The sequence below is a fragment of the Nyctereutes procyonoides genome, unplaced genomic scaffold (assembly GCF_905146905.1).
Source record: "Nyctereutes procyonoides isolate TBG_1078 unplaced genomic scaffold, NYPRO_anot_genome, whole genome shotgun sequence".
In the NCBI taxonomy this organism is placed as follows: Eukaryota; Metazoa; Chordata; class Mammalia; order Carnivora; family Canidae; genus Nyctereutes; species Nyctereutes procyonoides.
In genome coordinates this window covers 59,579,661-59,600,037 of record NW_026575020.1, presented here as the reverse complement: position 1 = coordinate 59,600,037, position 20,377 = coordinate 59,579,661, and the positions used below count along the sequence as shown (strand labels likewise).

Here is a 20,377-nt window from a genome sequence, read left to right as displayed (position 1 = left end):
AGATCAGCACGCGAGCATGTGAGTGCAGTGGCCCTGCTGCAGCTGCTGGGGAAGCCGGGGGTGGTGGCCTGACAGCTGCCGTGGTGTCTGCCACACTGTTTGCAGGACCACTAAGTGTCAGGTGCCGCGCTGCTCCCATGTGTCTGGGCGCTCATGGGGACGTGCGGGAGCGCTTGACAGGTAGCACGTTGTTAAGTGCCGTCTAAGCGCCTAGGACGGTTCTCGCATGTTAATTGGTGAAGGTAGTTAACGCTGGCTCACCGCCACGAGCCCATGGGATTGTTAAATATGTTTTTATTACTTCCCCGGTAATCATCGGGTCGGATATAAACTGACGGGTGGGGGGGTGGGGAGGAGGGTGGTTTTAGGAAGCATCTACCCCCCTTCTGCCTCCCCACCTCACTCCTCTGAGTTCTTTGCCAACCTCTCGAATCTCCATGTGTGCAGGCGGGAAGGCTCCCCTCCCGGTGAAGCTGGCCCCCGAGGCCGGGCCTCAGGCAGAGCTGCGAGAGCAGAGGAACGCGGAGGGCCCGGGCGGAGGAGGCCAGGGCGGAGGAGGCCAGGGCGGAGGCCACGCTGGCAGCAAGCTGGAGGGTAAGGCTTGGCTTTCTTGCCGCATCCTCCCTGGGGCCCGGAGCCATCTGCCCCTTCCTTCCAGCCCCGCAGCCATGACCGGGAAGGAGCCGCAGGTGCCTTCTCTGTCCCCTGTCCCCCCCACCGCCCCCCACCACATAGGTTTTGTCTTTCTCCTCTTTTTCCTCTTAAAAAACATCTGTCGTCATGTCACATGGTTTTCTGTTCCCATTTGTAGCTCTTTTAAATCAGCTGTGTCACTGCTCCTAATAGGAGTGGTGTTCAGCACCGCCAGAGTGGGGGTGTTCGTGCCCCCGGACGCTGCTTGTTTTCAGGATGTGCCTTCCCGGTGGCCCGGTCGGGAGGGCAGGTGGTTGGTCCTGCCCGCCTCACCTCCGCCCCCGTGTAATCCGCCCCCTCGGCTTGGGGGGACGTTTGTGCCCGTCTGCTGTGAAGACCTAGCACCTGTCCTGTGAAACAAAAGCTTGTCACACCTTATCTCTCCGGTAGTTAATCCTCCTTCAGACCTTGGTGCCTGTTCTGGGGTGACTTCAGCTGTTGGTTTGATGACCGCCCCCTCCTCGCGGCCCCGCCCTGGTGGGCACTGCCTCCGTAGTGTGGGTGGGGGCAGCCTTCCTGACTCCTGATCTCCTGTCCTCATTTGGTTGGTGACCAAGGGGCCTGTGCACAGCTGCTCCCCAGTTAGAATCCATCCCACCACCACCCCACCCGCCTCCCGCATCACCGAGTCTGTCTGCGGAGCGGCCCCACCCCTGTGAGCTGTGCGAGGGTGTTTCTTGCTGTGCCGCCGGGGTCTGGGTGCGTGGGTCTTGGTGGAGCAGCACTGGGGGCTGTTCCCGAGACATATGTGTCTGCTGCCCCCCTGGGCTGCCTCCCAGCCGGAGCACTGGGCTCGGGGCTGCCCGCTGAACCCAGGGACAGCCAGAGGCCTGAGCCAGGAGACCCTGGAGGTTGTCTGGAGTTAGGGGGCTGCTCTAGGGGTTTCACACGTGTTGCTTCGTGTCTGGTTGCCTCCCTGTGTTCACTGATTCCTGTCCTTATACTCTGTTACCTAAACCTGTTTGATTCTTTTGATTTTTTTTCTTTCTGAAAAGACAATTTTCACGGTTTCCTACTCTGCCTTTCTTCCGTACGCCTCTCAATGGGATGAGCAGCTGAAATCAAAAAGATAGTAGCAGGTACGGACCCAGATGAGCGTGCTCCAATCGAAGGCCTGCTTGGGGGGGATCTAAGAGGCCAGAACAGCGAAGGCACAGGCCTGTGTTCGCACGTAGCCTGCCCCCACCCCGGGCTTGGCCCCGGCCCGTCAGTTGGGGCCCCCCAATGTCCCAACTCACACCTTTCCATAAGTGCCCCGGTCCTGGAGGACGATGGGTGCCGTCTGTATGTGCTGACAGGGGCCTGCGTGGAATTTCCGCCCTGTGCATGGCCGGGTACTAGTGTGTCCTGCATGTGCATTGACATCCCATCTGTGGTCCTGGTGGGCTGTGGTCTGCCCGAGGACATGGCTTGTCACCACTCTGTTTCGCATCTGCCCCACCCGTTGCTTCTGGCTGGACATGACAGGCACCACTTCCCCCCCTCCAGCACCTGCCCTGGGGATGGGCAGTTGTGGCAGCATGTGAGGCTGTCCCTGTACTGTTGACCATTATATGGCCACGAGCCATGGGTATCCAGGGTGACAGTGAGGCTCATGGCCGGTGGCTGGTCTAGAGCCCTGGGGGGACGACGCTGCAAACGTCCCCCATATAAAAGGCTGTGTGTGGAGCCCTGGTCCCATCCACAGGATGTGGCCCTTCTGAGGCAGGCACCTTTGTGACCCGAGGGCATCTGGATGACAGCGGGCTGGGAGTGGGGACTGCTGCTCTGGGGCTGGCTGAGGGGCCTCGTGCTCACAGGGTCCGTCCTCCACGTGCCTCGTTCTTGCTGTGGGCCTCTCGGTGGGGACGCCAACCACTGTGCTATTGTGGCAGGTCACAGGTCACCCTGGTGTGTGCCCAGCACGTGGGGCCTCACTGGGATGTGTGCTCTCACCACTCCTTGTGAACTTGCCCACCCACCTGCCCTAACCGCTCATGTCACCTTAAGGACACACGTGTCATAGCAGTTACACGAGCCATGGCTGCCTGGAACATAGCTGACCCAGGGCTGAGGCGTTGGTAGTGAAAGGCGGGCCCCCTCATGCACACACTGCTGGCGCCGGGTGCTCAGACTCAGGGCCTCCTCCTGGGCCCAAGTTCTGGGCTAGGGGTGTGGGGAGAGTGTGGCGGGGCCGCTGACGCACACCTGCTGCGCTGCCCCCCACCCCCGTGCCAGCCTGCACCAGCCCCCCGGGTGGCGGTCAGGAGCAGCCTCAGGACCCCTGTATTATCTGCAGCTGGCCTTTGCCTCATCGAGGTCCCAGTGCTGGTCACTGCTGGAAAGGAAGACAGTTTGTTTCTTAGATTCTCCCCTTGGAGGAAACTCTCCGAGGGCTGCTATTCTGATTTTAGAGCAGTTTGTAGGTTGTACCCTCTAGCCCAGGACCCTGCTGTCGTTCCCACTGTGGCAGACCTCCTCTCTAGCTTCTCCCAACATTTATTCCCAGCGGGCGGCAGTCTGAGCAGTGGGGCCCACGGGAGCCAGTGCAGGCGTGGGGCGTCCCAGGGCGGGCATCCCACCACTGTCTGCCCGGCACTGCGCTTGTGTGGCCGGGACAGGCTCTGACTGTGCGCCTTCCCCTCGCCAGAAGCAGGCCGGGCGGAGCTGCTGGACCACGCCGTCCTGTTGCAGGTGATCAAAGAGCAGCAGGTCCAGCAGAAGCGGCTATTGGACCAGCAGGAGAAGCTGCTGGCGGTGATTGAGGAGCAGCACAAGGAGATCCATCAGCAGAGGCAGGATGGCGAGGACGGCAAGTCAGGGCCGGGTCGGGGAAGGCGGCTGTCACTGGACGTGTGATCACCAGCTGGGGCTCCTGGTGGCTCCGTGTGGCTGGGTCTGTGGCCCCGGGACCTGCAGTCCTGTGGGCAGAGCTTTGATTTGTGTGTGATTGTTGCGAGTTCCCCTCTCTGGTCCCCGTGGTGGTAGCTTCTGCTTATTTCTGTGGCTAAACTGAGACTTACTTCGTTTGCAGCTGAAGCGCAGCCGGAGCCTGGGGTGGCTGTCCCCAGAGGTAAGGAGCAGGAGTCCCACGATGGGGAGACAGTGGAGCCTCACCCCCAGCAGCCTTTGGAACCTGCACGTGGAGCTCCTGGGCATCCCCCTGCGCCGCCCCAGGGACACGGCCCGCGCTCGGTGGAGGAGCCCGAGGGGGCTGCAGGCAGAGCTCCAGCTGCTCCTCCGGGCGCAGCCCGCACGGAGCCCCGGGCAGTCCAGGCCGAGCCGAGGGAAGGCCGGCAGGGCGCTGTGCCCGAAGCCGCCGACGCTGGCGTGCAGGAGCAGGTGCCTGAGCCAGGCCCTGCCGAGGTGCCCAGGAGCCCAGAGAAGTTTGTTGCTGCCGAGGTCCCGGAACCGGGTCAGGACACTCTTGGCAGAGGCTCCCACGAAAGGAGACGATCCAGAAAAGAGGTGGGAGCCACTGGTGCCAACGTTCAGGAGGTAGAGGTCTTAGGAGCAAGAGAGACTGGGGACCTTCCTGCGAAGCCCCAGCCAGTGAGCCGAGACCGGGGACCTGCAGGCCTGTCCAGCAGGTCGGGAGGAGCAGCCCCTGGGGCCCAGGCCGAGACCGGTCAGCTGGCACACCGGGCTGTTTCTGCCGGGGGCCAGGCTGGGCAGCAGGGCGGTCACCTGGAGGCCAGAAAGGAGGCCGTTGGCGGGGACCGTGTGCCTGCTCTGGGGGTAGACCCTGCCGTCCAAGAGCCTGAGCAGAGGCCGGACCCTGACCTTGGGCCCAAACCAGCTGTCCCTGGGGCTCAGAAGCCAGACCATGCCAAATCCAACCGAGACCTGAAAGTCCAGGCCGGTTCTGACCTGAGGAGGAGACGGCGGGATGTGGCTCCTGGGGCAGGGGGGGACCCAGCCCCAAGGGACAGGGTCATCATCAGCTTTAACCCTCTGCCAGATGTGCAGGTCAATGACCTCCGCAGCGCCCTGGAGACCCAGCTGCACCAGGCCGCGGGGGGCGCGTTGCGGGTGGTCCACGGCCGCCAGGTGAAGCAGCTGGCCGGGGCCCGGGAGGAGTCCTGAGTAGCCACTAGCCGCCACGGTCCTCCTGGTCGGCAGGTCTCCTCCCCCAACCACGCGGGGACCACGTGGGTGCCGAGTCAGAGGTCCCGCGGTGGCAGGGGTGTGGACGGCCTGTGTCTTTGCCAGCCCGCATCTTAAACTTGCCGGGGTGACCGAGCTCACCAGGACTCAGACGATGCAGCGGCCGGCCGGGGAGCGTGGCCCCGAGGTGACACGGGCTGCCGTGAGGCCCACCGCCCGCCGGACTGCCTCTTGCTCTACATAGTCGTGGTTCACGTGGTGCTCCGAGTGTGTGGAGAACTGTCACGAACTTGGCCTCTGCTCAGCTGCTCGGTGGCCACGGCTCCACGTGGGAGGACATGGGGCTGGGACTGCGGCGTCTCGGTCAGCCAGCTGCCCGAGTGCGTGGCCGCCTCGGCCCTTGTCACGGTCCCTCTGCGCTCCCTGTGCTTTCCCAAACTATAAAGTTGTTTTACAAATAAGAAACATCCCAATGTTGGGTCAGTGAAGCCGGTGTTGAGAGGAGCCGGTGTGGCCACGTGCAGGGAGTCTGCTGACCAGACTGGCGGTGGGGTGCAACTGGGCACGGCACGGCCCCGGAAAGACCCTGTGGGCAGCCGGGTGGCGTTTGTGGTGTCGTATTTTCAAGGAACGGGAGAGCCGGTGGGCAGGGGTGGCCGTGGCAGGCTGTCCACCTGCGTGCCGAGGGCCCAGCAGCTGTGCCCCCCCGAGGGCCGTGTGTGCCCCGGACCCTGCCGCCAGGGGCCGCTGGCTGGAGGTGCCCAGGCCCTCGGGAAGACCACCGCGGCTCGGCAGCCCCAGCCCTGGCTTCCGGTGTCGTCCTGCCCCTGCGCCTTTGAAATCCTGTTTGTTGTGGTTCCCGTGTTCTCGGGCAGCCTAAGGACTAGACCCGAGGAGTTCCTCCTGAGGCCGGCGCCAGCGCTGGCAGGGAGCCCATGAGGAAGGGGGTGAGTCTTGGGGTGCTTCCTTGCTTCCTGGCCTTCGCTTAATGACTATCCTAGACAAACCCCGCTCAGTGGGAAAACACCTTCTGGAGGCTGCCCTGAGGTCGGAACTCTATGTGTCCATATGTTTTCAGGGTGGGATTCTATTCCCAGGTGTATTTACCTGGACGTCTTCCCTCAACCCAAGTTTTATGTCTTCCTGGAGGTAAGGCCTTTCTCCTGCCACAGGAGGTCATTTCCTTAGAGCAGGGACCCAGTCCCTGTCCCCCCCCCCGCCCCCCCGACCCTTGGGGTCTCCCTACCATTCATGCTCTCCCGGCCTCCCCAGCCCGAAGTCCCTCAGGGAAGAACCGGGACCTGTGGGTGGGGCTCCTCGCCAGAACCACAGGGAGCTGGCAGGGGCTGGGGGCCGTAGTCTGCTTTGTGACCACAGAAGACTGGTGTCAAGACCAGCAGGTGCAGTGAGTGGTCCAGCCAGAGCAGCAGCCCGCAGGGCCATCAGTGACTGACTGTCCTCGTAGGAGCTGCCCCAGGCGACTGGGGTAGGATCTCGTGAGGATTCCCTTTCTAGGGCAGGGCCACCAAGCCCAGAGGGCCGGGTAGGAGTAAGGATGGAAACCTGGTGCACGCAAGCCCTGAGTTCAGATGCTGCCTGAGGACGAAGGGTTCTATGTGACGATGCAGCTCCAGGAATGGCTGCATCCAGACACCAGTTCTCTTGTATTTCCCCCAATAAACATGGTCTTGAGGATGGACTGAGTTTGGGGATGCCAGAGAACTAGGACAAAGGCCAAGAAACTTGGGAGTTTGGTGTGTAGCCCGAAGAGGAGGGACACACAGGAGGACGCCTGTGGAACGCGTCTTGCAGGCTCCTCACAAGAAGTGTGCCCCGGACCCTGCCGCAGAGGGCGGAGTGGAGAGCGTGAGGGGCCAGAGAAGCCCGGCATCACAGTGTCACGGATGCCTGGCTCCAGCAAGCCAGGGGCTGGGTGGTGCCCAAGGGCAGGGTGACCTCCGTGCCTCAGGAGGGGCTCCTGGAGCACAGTCCCCAGGCATCCAGCAGGTGGCGCTCCGGCCCCGTGCCAGGCATTCAGGGGCGGTGCCACCCCTACTTTCATTCCCAGGTCAGGGGCGGGGCAAGGAAAGCCAGGAGGGCTTAGGCTCTGACCCTGGGGGGCCTCAGAAAGGCAGGCACCCCGCACTGCCCTGGCTTCCTAAGCCCAACCGTCCCTCGAGGGCACCTCTCCCTTCTCTGGTGTGGCTGTGCTTTTATCTTTGGCACGTCTGTAAACTGGCAGCTACATCTGGCGGCTCCGTTAGGCTCAAATAAGGCATTTGGGGTAAGAATTCTTGAGAAAGTGAGACTCCTGAGCAGCGTGTTCCCACAGCCGCGTCCAACAGGACAGCTCTCACGTGGTCTGCCGTGGTCTTTATTATCGCTTCAGCATCTTACTCTAACCCAAAGCCTCACACGCGAGGCAGAAAAACCCACGCCCGCTCGCCCACCACTTCCCCGACGCGCCTGCAGTCCTTCTAGCTCTAAAAGTGTCAGACGTTTTGGACGTTTGCCCTTGGCGGCCGTCAGCACCAGGCGCCCGGCTCTGCTCCCTGGGGCAGCAAACAAGTGCAGTGCTTGCTCGTCCATCCTAAAGGCCTCCCCTCAGGGTCTTTCTGGCCTAGAAAATAAAGAATTTGGTGTGAACAGGTTAAGTTAGAGGAGACCATAAAACAAGAAAACCATCCCACCAAACGCCGTCCGGCAGCAAACATCTTCCAGAGAGCCGGGCTGCGGGCGCCGGCACGGCCGCGTGGCTGGAGGCTCAGGTGCTCGGAGCTGCCGCAGGCCAAGGCCCCCAAGCCACGCCGCCCTGGACCAGGCCCCGTGCAGGCCCCCCCAACACAGCGCGCTCAGTGCTCACGAGGCGGCGGGAGCTCCTTACAGAGAACGCTGAGGTGAAGCGCCGAAACACTTGCCCAGAGACAGGGCTCCCTGGCACGGAGCTGGACGGGACCCAGCACCCTCTCTGCCTCCTCAGGCAGCTCTGTGCAGGGCTGGGGACTGCAGCAGACTGGGCAAAAAGGTGCTCATCGGTGCGTTTCCTCGTGGTGACAAACACTCAAGCACCCTCGTCCTGAACGTCAGGTCCCCCAGCTCGCAGCGGGTCATCTTCCGTGATGGAGGCGTGGGAAAGAGCCCCCAAGCTTAGGGCGCGCCGTGGGAGCGTCTGTAGGCGACCACGGCAAAGGAGCACACGGGCGCCTGCAACAGGTGGGCCCTCCCCACAAAAGGTGCCACGGAGAGACCTGTGTGTAGGGAACGTGTCTGGTCCTTCCACGGAGCTTCTTCCAAGCCGCAGCCGCAGAGCGGAGAGTCCCCCGGGGAAGACCGCAGAACCGGGGAGGAAGCGCAGGGGACAGGTGTGCCTGGCTGCACGGACCACGTCATATGCGAGGCTGGCGAGGGGGGGGGCGGTGCTGGCTGGCGGCAGGACCAGGCCCGAGCGTCCCCGGGGAGGTGCAAGATCTCCGAGCCCCCGGGAAGGGAGCCTCGCACCGTCCTCTCCCGGACAAGCGGCCAAGGCACAGGTACCCGCTCGGGATGATCCCGGAACGTCGGGGGACGGTCGGCCTGAGGTCCCCGAGTCCGCCGAGCTCAACCGCCCTGTCCGCGTCGCGTTCTCTGCACCAGCAGCTCCGGGGGACACAGGGGGCCGCGGGCATCCCGGCCCAGCCCAGGGCCCCCTCCTCGCGCGCCGGGTTCCTGCAGCATGTCCAACCCCATGCGCTCCACGCGACCCGTGACTCTCCGCTTTGGGGCAGGGCAGGGCAGGGCAGGGCAGGGCAGGCGGTCACTGCACCTCCGCAGGCTGCGCGTCGGCAGCAGAAGGGGCGCGATGCGGCGCGGCTGAGTCCCGGCCCCGGAGCAGCAGCCCCGCGGGGGCCAGAGGGCCAGCGAGCGCCGCTCGGGGGCTGCCCTTCCCGGGGAGCGGCCTCCTGAACGCCCTTCGCCGTCGGGGTCGGGCGGCGCGGCGGGCCTGAGCGCACGCGCGGGAAGGAGGCGGCAGGTGCCGCGGCGCCCGGGCCCCGCCCCCCCGCGCCCCCCCGCGCCCCACTGTCCCCCGGGGGCGCGGCGCCCACCTACCGCGGCGGCGAAGCAGCGCCGCAGAGCCTCGAACTCCGGCGCACAGAGGTCCTTCGCCAGGCGGCCGCCCGGGGCCGTGGACGCCTGCACGCACCTGCCGTAGGCCGCGGCCTGGAGGGCGGGCGGGACGCGCCGGGATCGCGACGGCCTCCGCGCCCGCCGGTCACCGCCCCGCCCGTGCGGGCCCCGCCTGTCCCGCGGGCCCGCCCCGCCCCGCCCCGCCCGGCGGCTCCTCACCTCGGCCCCGCAGGCCGCTAGGCGCCCGGGGAAGGCGCGGAGGCGGCCCCGCACGCGCCCCCACACCGCTCCGTTCCCGGACATGAGCGGCTCCTCCCAGCACCCGTGGGCGCCGCCATCTTGCGCCCGCCCTCTTCCGGCGCCCAGCGTTCCGTGCGCCCCCTGATTGGCCGGGCCTCAGCCCGACCCCACCGCCAGCCCCGCCCCTCTTCCGGAACGGCGCCCCGGCTCCGGGAGCACTGCAAGTGGCTGGCGGCTGTGTCTGTCTTTGACGTGGGGCTTCGGATTGGTTCAGGCTCGCGTGGTGTGCCCGCCCCGCACGAGCGATTGGCCAGCTGGGCCAGGCGCGCGCGGGGATTGGAGGGGGGCCGCGGCGGCGGGCGGGGCCGGAAGGTGACCGGCACGATGGCGGCCACGCCGGCGCTGCGGGACCGGCTGAGCTTCCTGCACCGGGTGAGTGCGGGCGGCCGCTCAGCCCGCGCCGGGGCCTCTTGCCGTCGCCCTCGGCCCCCTCCCCGCGGCGCTCACGCCTCGCGGGCCGGGCCCTGTTTCCTCTCCAGCTCCCGCTGCTCCTGAAGGGAACGTCGGATGACGACGCCCCGTGCCCGGGTTACCTGTTCGAGGAGATCGCCCGTATCCTTGGCGTCCGCCGCTCGCCCGCGGGGCGGGGCGGGGCGGGGCGGGGCGGGGCCCGGGGGCGGCGGGGGGGGGGGGGCGCGGCCGACCCCGCTCAGCCCTTCCCTAACCACGGCCGCAGGCATCTCCCACGAGTCCCCGGGCAGCAGCCAGTGCCTCCTGCAGTACCTTCTGACCCGGCTGCACAGCGGCTCCGGCCGCGTGAAGCTCAAGGTGAGTCCTCGTCGCGGCAGGGCAGGCCCAGCTCCCACGGGCGGGCGGCGGATGCGGGCGGGGCGCGGGGGCGCGGCGGGCGGGGTGCGAGCCGGCTGCCCCACCTGCCCGCCCCCAGGTGCTGAAGATCCTGCTCCACCTGTGTGGCCACGGCTCCTCGTCTTCCGTGCTCATCCTCAAGCGCAACCCCGCCTTCATCCAGGAGGCTGCAGGTACCCGACCCCCAGGGCAGGGCCACCCCCGCCGCAGGACCCCTCCTGGCAGCTCCCGGCTGCGCCCCAGCCCTGCTGCGTCGGGCCCGTCACTCTCCGCCCGTGTGTCCTGCCCGGCCTGGGCGGCCCAGGCCCGACCCGCCCGAGATGCTCCGTGTCCTCAGGGCCCCAGCCAGGGCGCGCTGTGAGCTTGCTCCAGGGGGGCCTGGCCTGTCGCCGTCTAAGGCGACACATGGGGCTGCAGGGGAGCCGCCCGTCTCACCCCACCCACGCCGGGGGCTGTCCTGTTTGTTTCTCTTTAACTAGAACTTGGGGGACGGGGCTAGAGACCTTCCCTCAGGGGAGGCCGGAGTCCCGGCTGCAGCATCTACAGGCCCCGCCGCACGGCCTCGGGGAGTCTTGGAAGGGCCCACGTTCAGGCAGGAACCGTGCACACCCAGCTGGGCCCGTGAGAGCCCCGGGGAGGCACCTGGTGCGCACGGAGGACCCCCATCGTTAGGCAGCACCTCCCCGCCCCAAAGCCACCGTCAGCCCTTCACAGACGGGCTGGGCGAGGCTGGGCACTCAGCGCCCCGGGGAGCATCCTGCCCCCAGACTTGGCCGCTGCCCCCGGTGTCCACCGGGGCTCGTGCTCGTCACCAGAGCCCCCCAAAACTCCTGTGCAAAAACAGCAGGCCTGCTTCGCTTACTTTCGCCGGCCGGGGCGTGTCTGTGCCGCCAACTTGCACACAAGCCGTCCCCCAGTCCTGCGCCCCAGGAACACGTGGCCGCAGCCTCCGTCTGCCGTGCTCCAAGCCCAGGGGACAGTGCCAGGCTGTGGGGAGGTGGCCCCAGGGCAGGAGTCCCATGGGAATGAGGGGGTGCCATCCCCACTCACTGGAGGTTCGGCTCCCTGCTGCGGGTCCTGGGCCACCGGCCGCAGTGGAGACAGCACAGTGCCATGGGGCTGGGAAGAGAGGTGCGTCTCTGACGGATGAGACAGAGCCTAGGGTGGGCTCGTTCTTTCTGGAGAATCTCCCTTGCTGTGACCTTGAGCGCAGACCTTCGAGAGGTGGAGCTTGTGGGTCATGATAAAGAGCAGGCTTTTGTTGCCCAGCCCCCCAGGACCTCTGTGGGGCTTTGGATTGGACTAGATCCTCTGTGTGTCCTCCGGGCGGAAGGGGGTGCGAGGTAGTAAGGCTGCCCCTGCAGGAACTCAGAGAGACGGTGGGGTCAGGGAGGGGGGCACCCTCGTAGTGCTCTGCAGGTCGACACGCAGGCCTGGCGTGAGCATGGGAGCTGGGGCCTGCAGGGGTGCGGCCTCCATGAGCCAGGATGGGGGTGCAGCTCTAGAAGCAGCCTGGGGCAGGGCGTCCTGGATGAGGGGCTCTGGGTGCTCCCCAGGCTTTGTCCACGGGGCAGAGCGTTCTGGGAGGTGGCAGCTTTCGCGGGCTGATGGCTGCTGTAAGGACTTTGACCCAGAAGTGCCGTCATGTGGGGGATTTGAGGTCCAACCTGTGCTTTAGGGAGCTAACCCTGACCCTGGGGCTGCCAGGGCCACCTGCCGGGGATCAGAGTTGTAGGGACCCCTGCGGGGCCTGGCCACGGCCGGGATGGGCTGCAGCTCACCTCCCAGGGAATGTGAGTGTTGGAGCGTCACCCCGGCGGTCAGCAGCGCCCGCTCAGCGCTGGTTCTCTGGCTCTGCCCTCAGCGTTCTCAGGGCCCCCGGATCCTCTCCACGGGAACAGCTTGTACCAGAAGGTGCGGGCGGCCGCCCAGGTGAGTCGGGACTCAGGTCGGCTCTAGGGCAGCACTGGGCCTTTGTTCTCCCACCGCCTGGGACCCTGGCTCTGTTCCTGCTGTGGGACCAGCTCCCCCCCGCCCCGCCCTGCCCAGCCTGGCCTCTGAGAACCCTGGGGACAGGGGGATGGGGGGGTGGCAGCCCGGCTGCACGTGCTGAGCACCCTCCTCCTCGTCTAGGACTTGGGGAGCGCACTGTTCTCTGACAGCCTGTCCCCTCCGCCTCCCTCCCAGGCTCCCAGGGGCCTGCTTCCAGCAGGTAGGCCACCGTGTCCATCCCTGCCGCTGGGTGTTCCCTCGGGAGGGCCTGGGGTCCCTTCTCCCCACCTGCTGTCCTCGGCTGGCGTCCCACTCTGCGCAGGGCTGAGGATGAGTGGCCACACTTGCCTGCAGGCATGGGCTCGCAGTCCAGACCCCAGGGCGCCCTCCAGGGCTTCGGCTACAGCAAGGAGCGGGGCCACACGGGTGAGTGCTGCGTGGGCTCCCAGAGCCGTGGGGTCGAGGGCCTGGCAGCTCGGGCCTGCCGAGCCCTGGAGGGTGGTGTGGCCGGGCTGGCGTGCCCTGCCCACTCGACCTTCTCTGCCGGGGCCTGTGGGACGAGGCCGGGCGGCGGGTCTGCTTAGCCAGCAGGGGAGAAGCCAGGTTGGGCCTCATTTGCACACAGGGCTCCTTCCAGGGCCCAAGGGCGGAGGGCGCTGGGCCTGGCTGCCACAGGTGACTCGGCAGGTGCAGTGCAGAGCTGGCTCTGCGTGCCCGGCCTGCCTCGGTGGCCTGCTGCTACTCGTTCTGGTCACGGCTCTGATCCCCCGGCCCTCAGGGAGCACTAATTTCTAAAGCGGGTCTGGCTCGGAGGCTTGGCTTGTCCTGAGGTGGGGTGACGGTGCTCGGTCCTCGTAGGGCACGTGGGTGGGGAAGGGCACGAACCACACCTGGATCGCGAATGCTGCGACGAGCACCTGAGGAGGTTCCCTGCTGCCACGTGTGGCCGAGGGGACCCCGGGGCCTGGCTCTGCTGTAAGCTGTGGGGCACCCAGGCTCCATCAGCCCCGGGAGCATCCTGGAGCAGAATCCACCGGGGAAGCTTCCAGAAGAACTCCGGTCCCCCACGTGGCCTCTGCTCTGTAACTAAGTTCAGATCTCCATCTTTCAAGCCCAGAGCGGAAGCAGTGCCTCCTTCTGGGAGACACAAGAGAGCGCGGGGGACGCGACCAAAGTAGGCCATCTCCCTCTCCCTGTGGCGCAGGCTCTGCGGGCGAAGCCTTCCTCTCCACCATCCAGAAGGCTGCGGAGGTGGTGGCCAACGCCGTGCGCCCCGGGTCCGAGAGCCCCAGCGCCCAGAGGCCCCTCCCGCGGGGCGATGCCTACCAGCCCGCCGTGACGCCTTCAGCCAGCCACGGTGGCTCGGCTGCTGGGAAGCCGCTCTCCAGGGGCTTCTTGGGTGCCCGAGGAAGCGGTAAGAGCCTTCTGGGGGGTCTGGCTTCCCCCTGCCAGGGTCTGGGTGAGCAGAGGAGGCTGCGGAGACTGAGGGACGGGACTCCCTTAGTGTCAGCGGCCACAGGGTGTGGCTTGGGGAGGGAGCTGACTAGAGGCCGGGGAGGGCGGTGCACCCTGGGTGGGGTCAGGGAGCCCTGCTGTCCTGTCCTGCCCGGCCCCAGAGGCGGCATGCTCTGCGATGCTCCCGTGGCCAGAGCCCTCCACCAGCGTGGTGCACGTTCACCGTGGTCTGTGCTGGTTTCCTTCTCGCACAAAGCTTGTGCGTGGCGCACAGACGCTACCCCGCCAGCGTCTCACCAGTTGCTTGGAGTTGGAGCTCGAGTGTTACGGCCCCAAAGCAGGCAGGGCTTCCAGAGGGTCCCCCCTGTTCAGATATGGACCCGGGACCCCAGCTCAGTTTCTGCTGGTTCAGCTGGGGCCACAGTGACGCCAGGGCCAGCCTCCACAGCACACGTGTCCTAGCAGGGGCAGTAGGCAGCGCAGGTGCAACACAGAGCACGGTGAGGGCGAGGAAGGACGGCGGGACAGGCGTCGGGGTGATCTGCACCTCCGCCTCTGGCAGAAGCTTCTGGGAGCTTGGCTGGCTTGCGGGAAGAACACGAGGACTCACTGAGGATTGAGTCCTGCCCCGTCGGGCACTGTCTCTGCTGCCCAGGCCGGGTGGCCCTGAACCTCCTGCCACGAACCGCCTCCCACCTGGCCTTCGGCGCCTGGCACTGCTGTGTGTTCATGAGCTGGCCCTGGGGCAGGCGTGTCCCACGTCACCTCTTACCAGGCATTTTTCTGGAGCTCAGGGCCTTCCTGAGCTGGTCCAGGTGCCACAGGAAGGGGCGCATGAGGCGAGTCAGAACCCCCACCCCCACCCCCCGCTCCACTCTGACTCCCAGTTCCATCCCTCACAGTCCTGAGACCACAGCCGGGGCAGGCTGGAGGGGGCTGGGACGAGCACGACAGCAGCTCCAGCTCCCAGAATTCCTCCCAGGAGAGCGGTGACCGGAGCAAGGCCTTGGACTCTGGCAGTCGGTCAGGCAGTGACAGCCCCTCTGCGGCCAGCCAGGCGCCCAGCGACCTGGCGGAGCGGTGAGTGGGCCCCCTGGGCGCCCTCCCTGGGTGGAGGTGTGACCCAGAGGGGTCTTTCTCCGACCCTGACCACTGTGCCCCCCACAGGGTTGAGGCCGTGAGACTGAGTGACTGCCAGCAGGAGCAGAACCTGGTGCAGGCCGTGACCTGTGGGCCACATGCCTTTCTGAGCCGAGAGGAGGCACAGCACTTCATCAAAGAGTGGGTCCCCTGCCCGCTCCCCGCCCTCCCCGCCCCTGCCCTGGCCCCCTGCCCCCCATCTCCTGGTTGCCCCTTCCTGCAGGTGTGGATTGCTCAACTGTGAGGCTGTGCTGGAGCTGCTGACACGCCACCTGGACGGGCCCAGCGAGCGTGCGCAAATGGTGAGGCCCTGCCTGTGAGTGGGGGGTGGCCGCGGGTATGGGGGAGTGGGCAGGGGAACTGGGGACCTCTTCACGTGGGGAGAGGGGGCTCCGCCCTGGGAGACGGGCAGCAGGGGGAGTAAGCACAGGATTCCAGGGGGCCTGCCCTGGGCTTCCCCAGCGTGGGGCTGTAGTTGGGCCAAGAGGAGGAAGGGAGCTGGTCAGACGGGTCTCCATCCTGGGGGGGCCCTGCTGACCTCCTGTCTCCCTGGCAGAGAGCCCTGGGCGCCATCGCATCCCTGGGGCGCACCGACCTGCTCTCCCAGGAGCACATCTTGCTCCTCACCCGGCCGCGGCTGCAGGAGCTCAGTGCAGGCAGCCCTGGACCTGTGACCAACAAGGCCACCAAGGTGGGCAGCGGGGCCCAGAGGAGCGGGTGACGGGGTGCCTCAGCAGTTCCACACCTGTTGGGGCCAGCCTTCCCCAGACGCACCTGTACATGCCTGCTCCTGGCTGCGTGGGACAGGTCGTGCCCTTAGGACAGCTGTGGTCCCTGGTTCGTGGCACCTCTTCCAGTTCCTGAACTTCCCAGTTCAGCTGCCTTACTGCTCAGCAGCTCTGCTCTGCAGGCAGCTCCCCACTGCACACACACACACACCCCTTGGCTCAGCTCACGGGCAGCCTTCTGCGGGAAGCCCTCCGTGCTTGCTCAGATGGATTTACCCTCCTGTCCTCCACTCTGGGTCGCAGTTCACGTATGTGCTAGGCGCTTCGATCCCTCCCCGGCCCCTAGGGGGCGGAAATGGTCTCATTCACCTGGAGTCCCTTTAACGTGCCTGAATTGTGTGCAGGCCTCCTGACTCTCACTGGGCAGGGAGCCTCTGGGCAGCCCCCCTGCAGCTGGGCCCCCCACCTCCTGCCTGGTGGCATCCTGGGCATCTCCGTTCTACTGTGGCTGCAGAAAACTCAGATCCTCAGCTGCTTGTCTTTAAATTGTCCTTCATTGAAGAATCAGTGACCTGGTCATAGTAGTGTTTGTGGGGATGAGAGAGCGGGAGGAAGCCCTGTGCACAGCAGTGGGGAAGGAGCAGAGGGTTTAGGGCACGTTCCTTCCTTCAGCGTCTGGGTTGGCGCTGGCATGGTGCCCGACAAGGGACACCCTCTCCCTGAGCCGGCTCGTCACACAGCCAGGCTTACCGACAGGTGCGGCCGTGCATGCGCAGAGGGTTTGGCCGGTGTTGAAGGAGGTCGGGGGAGGACAGGAGGAGGAGGTCTGGGTGGGTGGCCGTGCTGGGGACGGGTGTCTCTGTGCCCCCAGGGCACACGAACCCTCAGCCACCCCCCTTTCCTTCTGCGTCCAGATCCTGAGGCACTTTGAAGCTTCCTGCCGACAACGGCCCCCTGCCCGCAGGCCGCCCGCTGCACCCAGCCCCGCTGCTGCCCGCGTGGGCCCGTCAGACCTGCTCACCGACGCCGTGCCTTTTGCCGGGAACCAAGCCTTCCTGCAGCCTCTGAGTTCCACTCTCTTCTCGCCCGAGGGCTCTGCACTACCCCCTCCCCCGGACAGCTGCCCCCCGTCAGTCCCTGGGGACGCCAGGGAGGCTGAGACCAGGCTGGCGGGTTCTAGAGAGCGGGGGGCTGGATCTGAGTGGAGCCCGTTGGGCGCGGGCCCCCAAAAAGGAACACCGGAGTCTAGCCCGGGGCCCAGCTGCTGCCTGCAGAGCCCAGTGCCCAGTGGCAGCTGTAGCTCCCTGTTCGCTGGAATGGAGCTGGTGGCTTGTCCCCGCATGGTAGGGGCCGGGACTACCACAGAAAAGGCGCCCCAAGCCCCGTGGACGTTGTCACAGAAGGCAGCAGCGAGAGAGCCTCCTGGCCCAGAGCCGTCAGCTTTCCCATTTCTAAACTCATGACCTTGCCACCCTGGGCCACACGTGGAGTCCTCATGGCCCCCGGCCTGGAGCTCCCAGGACCCCTGACTCTGTGCTGTCCCATCTGACCCAGCCCCCACGGCCCACCAAGCAGTGGTTCCCCTTGGGTCTGTGGCCGGCCCTGCTCTGTCTGGCGTCTTCCCCTTGCTTGCAGAGGACGAGGTGCAGGCCACTCAGCACAGCAGATAGGACGGAGCCAGGTGGAGCCAGGTGGCATGGTGCGAGGGAGTCCTCGGGTCGGCTCCCAATCCAAAGACAGGTTTCCCACTCCCCCGCTGGGGAAGATGAACCCCTTCACGGGGCGGGCCCTCTGGCGTGGGGGTCATAGTAGCGTAGGGGCAGTGCAAGGAGAGCAGGCCGGCGGGGGGAGAGCAGGCCCCATGCGGACCCTGCGGGTTTCTAGGCAGAACCAGGAGCTGAGCTGCTTGTTCAGGTTGGCCGCTGGGAGACCTGGACTGCTGGGCCTCCTGCGCAGCACCTGGCCGGTCGTCCTGTCTGCAGACGCTGTCAGGCCCGTTTCCCTGCAGCCAGAGGGGTCAGAACGGGGCAGAGGGCACAGCGTGACGCCGGGCGGGGCAGGACGGGAGGTCTGGCTCTTCACTCAGAGCTCAGGGTCCTTGTGGGCACCCAGCTCCTCCGTGGGGGGACACGTCAGGAGGAGACGGAGCCCCGGCTGTGGCCCTTGCCAAGCTGCTACTGTTTGCAGTGACCAACCACCCTGAGAGGAGGGCGTGAGGCTGCCTCAGTTTCCCTGTGTCTCTTATCAGAGGCTAGCTGTTGGGACTTGAATTCCTGTAGCAGCAGGCAGGCTCATGGCAGGGCCTGGCAGTGGGGACCTCAAGGGTGCCCTGGAGGCCTGTGCCTGCCTCACAGCAACCAGGCTTTACATGGATTGGGAACCACGACTTGGGCCTTTATTTTCAGTTCAGATCGCTGCTCTGAGGCGGGGCGGGGCTGTCTACAGGGGCAGGTCACTGTGCGGCCGTGGTCCGTGCTGCGGCTGCTTCCTGCAGACTGCGGGCTGGCCTCCCGAAGGATGCTGCTGCTGCAGGGCTCACGCCTCCTGCACGTTCTAAGTAAACACTAGTGTTCACACAGACCTGCACTGGTGCCTTTGTGTGTGTGTGTGTGTGTGTGTTTCAGTGAAAACAGCATTAACAAGGGGCACACTTAGAGGCCTCCTGATGGTAAATATCGGGGAGAACTCCCTGCTGGAGCCAGCTGGTCCCTTAATATTAACTGTGAGGTTTTAACCATGAAACAGTTTCTCAAGCAGGTGCAGGGCTCTTCAGGTCATCTCATCCCACGTGAGCATCGGGAATCTGTCTTCCAAGGAGCCGGTCCATTCCACAGAAGCTGTGTGTCTGTAGGGTCTGTAATGGTGCTCCATCCTTCATTTCTTAGGTTGATGACTTTTTCCACTTGTTCTTGATTAGTCTGTTTAGAAGTTTGTTAATTTTTTTTTCAAAGATCTAAGCCTTTGGTTTTATTTTTCTACTGCTTTTATGTTTTGTATTTCATTGCTATCTGCTCTTTATTTTTCTACTGTTTTGAATTCGTTTTTTCCTTTTTTTTTTTTCTAGTTTCTTAAAAGTGGAAGCTTAGATTAGTGGTTTGGGACCTTTATTATTTTTCTAACGTTAAAATCTTAATGCTATGTTTTTCACCAGATTGCATCCCATGGACTATGATAGTTTTATTTTTTTTAAAGGTTTTATTTATTTTATTTCATTTTATTTTTATTTTTATTTTAGACAGAGTGAGGAGAAGCAGATGGAGAGGGACAAAACTCTGTGCTCAGTCTCACGACCCTGAGATCACTACCTGAGCCAAAATCAAGAGTCAGACAATAAACCTACTGAGCCATCCTGGTGCCCCTTTTATAGTTTTATTTTCTAATTACCCTTGGGACGTCCTTTTATCTGATGGATTGTTAAAGGTGTGTTTTTCTGTTTTTACTATTTTAATCCTGATATAGTGAGAGCATGTTTTCTATAATTTAAGTTGTATTCTCCAAGATTTGAAACTTTTGTTGAAGTTTGTTTTATGGCCCAGAATAGTCTATCTTGGGGAATGTTCCATGTGCACGTGGTCTAGACAACTAGACCAATCTCCTTGATAAACTAAGTTTTGTTTTGTTTTGTTTTAATTCTCAAAAAAATATTACCAAAATGAATCCAGCAGCGTATTAAAAGGTTAACATGTGGGACACCTGGGTGGCTCCAGTTGAGTGTCTGCCTTCAGCTCAGAGCGTGGTCCCGGGTCTGGGGATCAAGGCAGCCTGCTTCTCCCTCTGTGTCTCTGCCTCTCTCTGTATCTCTCATGAATAAATAATTTTTTTTTTTAAAAAAGGTTCATATGTCACAAGAATTGGAGTTTATCCCCAGGATATAAGGCTGGTTCAACATCTGAATATCAATCAGCGTAATTCACCAAATTAGCACATTTACAAAGAAAAATCACATTTTTTTTTAAAGATTTATTTATTTATTCATGATAGACATAGAGAGGCAGAGGGAGAAGCAGGCTCCATGGCGGGAGCCCAATGCGGGACTCAATCCCGGGTCTCCAGGATTGTGCCCAGGGCCAAAGACAGGCGCCAAACCACTGAGCCACCCATGGATCCCTGAAAAATCACATTTTATGCAGAAAATGCGGGAGACATGAAATTTAACATTTCATTCATGAAAAAAAAAAAACTTCACATATGAGAAATATGACCGTTTGTTTGACCTGGTCCCAGAGCTGACATCATAATGGTGTAGGACTGATTGGGAACAAGGCAGTCCTATCCATTCTAACCACTTCTGTTCGGCGTTGTACTGGAAGCCCTGGCCAGTTCAATAAAGCAGGAGGAAAGGGGGACAAGTATGTCAGAAGGGGAACTTATTCACAAACATTACTGTCTATGTAGAAACCCCCATAGAATCTACAAAAATTCCTAAAACTGATGAGTGAGGTAAGGAAGGGTGCAGGCTGCAGGGTAAACTATACTGCCAAATATTTTTGCATACTAGCAATAACACGGTGTGCAGAAAAGCACAGGAGACTGACAAGAAGGCAATGAAGGCCTGAATACACGGGCATACCATGCTCATGGAATGGAAAACTTTCCCCAAATTCATCAACAGATTTAACATAATTCTCATCAGAGTTCCAGCTGGGTTGTTTTTGTAGATGCTGACAAGCTGATACTGAAACTTACAGGAAAAGTTAAAAATTGAATAGCTAAGGTAATATTGAGAGAGAAGAACAAGGATCCCGGGTGGCCCAGTGGTTTAGCGCCTGCCTTTGGCCCAGGGTGCGATCCTGGAGTTCCAGGATTGAGTCTCACATTGGGCTCCCTGCATGGAGCCTGCTTCAGCTCTGCCTGTGTCTCTGCCTCTCTCTCTCTCTATCATGAATAAATAAATAAATCTTAAAAAAAAAAAAGAAAAGAAAGAGAAGAACAATGAGGATCCCACTATCTGACTTGATTTACTACTCAGGCAGCACTAATGGAGACAGTGCGGTGTTGGCAGAAGTTCCCACAGGCTCAGTGAGCCAGTGTAGACAGTTCAGAAACAGACCCACAGGGATCCGTGGGTGGCG

At 63.0% G+C, this 20,377-nt stretch overlaps 3 protein-coding genes across 5 annotated transcripts in view; 2 read left to right on the top strand and 1 right to left on the bottom strand.

Moving 5' to 3' along the window:
* SLC38A10 (solute carrier family 38 member 10) overlaps nucleotides 1-5,244 on the top strand; it is a 39,826-nt gene extending 34,582 nt beyond the window's left edge. For both annotated transcript variants that reach the window (XM_055323774.1, XM_055323767.1), the window contains exons 14-16: nucleotides 448-594; nucleotides 3,323-3,484; nucleotides 3,707-5,244. In XM_055323774.1, the coding sequence (XP_055179749.1) occupies nucleotides 448-594; nucleotides 3,323-3,484; nucleotides 3,707-4,758 (1,361 nt within the window). In that variant the 3' untranslated portion in view covers nucleotides 4,759-5,244. The remainder of the gene's footprint in view (nucleotides 1-447; nucleotides 595-3,322; nucleotides 3,485-3,706) is intronic.
* Nucleotides 5,245-7,095: 1,851 nt separating this feature from the next.
* Nucleotides 7,096-9,277, bottom strand: NDUFAF8 (NADH:ubiquinone oxidoreductase complex assembly factor 8). Of its 2 annotated transcripts, XR_008665263.1 has the most exons (4): nucleotides 9,103-9,277; nucleotides 8,866-8,976; nucleotides 8,028-8,532; nucleotides 7,096-7,399 (listed from the first exon to the last, which is right to left on the bottom strand). XR_008665263.1 is itself a non-coding variant. In XM_055331637.1 (3 exons), the coding sequence occupies exons 1-3, from the start codon at nucleotides 9,184-9,186 to the stop codon at nucleotides 7,370-7,372; spliced, it is 225 nt and encodes a 74-aa protein (XP_055187612.1). In that variant the 5' UTR covers nucleotides 9,187-9,265; the 3' UTR covers nucleotides 7,096-7,369. The 2 variants fall into 2 exon arrangements, 1 of the variants encoding a protein (XP_055187612.1); XM_055331637.1 differs by lacking the exon at nucleotides 8,028-8,532 and having other exon boundaries at nucleotides 9,103-9,265.
* Nucleotides 9,278-9,418: 141 nt separating this feature from the next.
* On the top strand, nucleotides 9,419-17,885 carry TEPSIN (TEPSIN adaptor related protein complex 4 accessory protein). Its single transcript, XM_055331622.1, has 13 exons — nucleotides 9,419-9,555; nucleotides 9,663-9,735; nucleotides 9,860-9,951; nucleotides 10,070-10,163; nucleotides 11,855-11,922; nucleotides 12,124-12,202; nucleotides 12,337-12,408; nucleotides 13,187-13,396; nucleotides 14,340-14,517; nucleotides 14,605-14,718; nucleotides 14,801-14,879; nucleotides 15,134-15,268; nucleotides 16,220-17,885. Exons 1-13 carry the CDS (start codon nucleotides 9,508-9,510, stop codon nucleotides 16,766-16,768), a joined length of 1,791 nt encoding a protein of 596 aa, XP_055187597.1. The 5' UTR covers nucleotides 9,419-9,507; the 3' UTR covers nucleotides 16,769-17,885.
* Nucleotides 17,886-20,377: the final 2,492 nt, after the last annotated feature.

Coding starts and splice junctions, on each gene's coding strand:
- NDUFAF8 (XM_055331637.1), bottom strand. CDS start 9,186: ATGTCCGGGAACGGAGCGGTGTGGGGGCGCGTGCGGGGCCGCCTCCGC. Junction 8,977..9,102: donor TAGCGGCCTGCGGGGCCGAG/GTGAGGAGCCGC, acceptor CCCGCCCTCCAG/GCCGCGGCCTACGGCAGGTG. Junction 7,400..8,865: donor GGCGCTGCTTCGCCGCCGCG/GTAGGTGGGCGC, acceptor TTTATTTTCTAG/GCCAGAAAGACCCTGAGGGG.
- TEPSIN (XM_055331622.1), top strand. CDS start 9,508: ATGGCGGCCACGCCGGCGCTGCGGGACCGGCTGAGCTTCCTGCACCGG. Junction 13,397..14,339: donor CTTGGGTGCCCGAGGAAGCG/GTAAGAGCCTTC, acceptor CATCCCTCACAG/TCCTGAGACCACAGCCGGGG. Junction 14,880..15,133: donor CCAGCGAGCGTGCGCAAATG/GTGAGGCCCTGC, acceptor TCTCCCTGGCAG/AGAGCCCTGGGCGCCATCGC.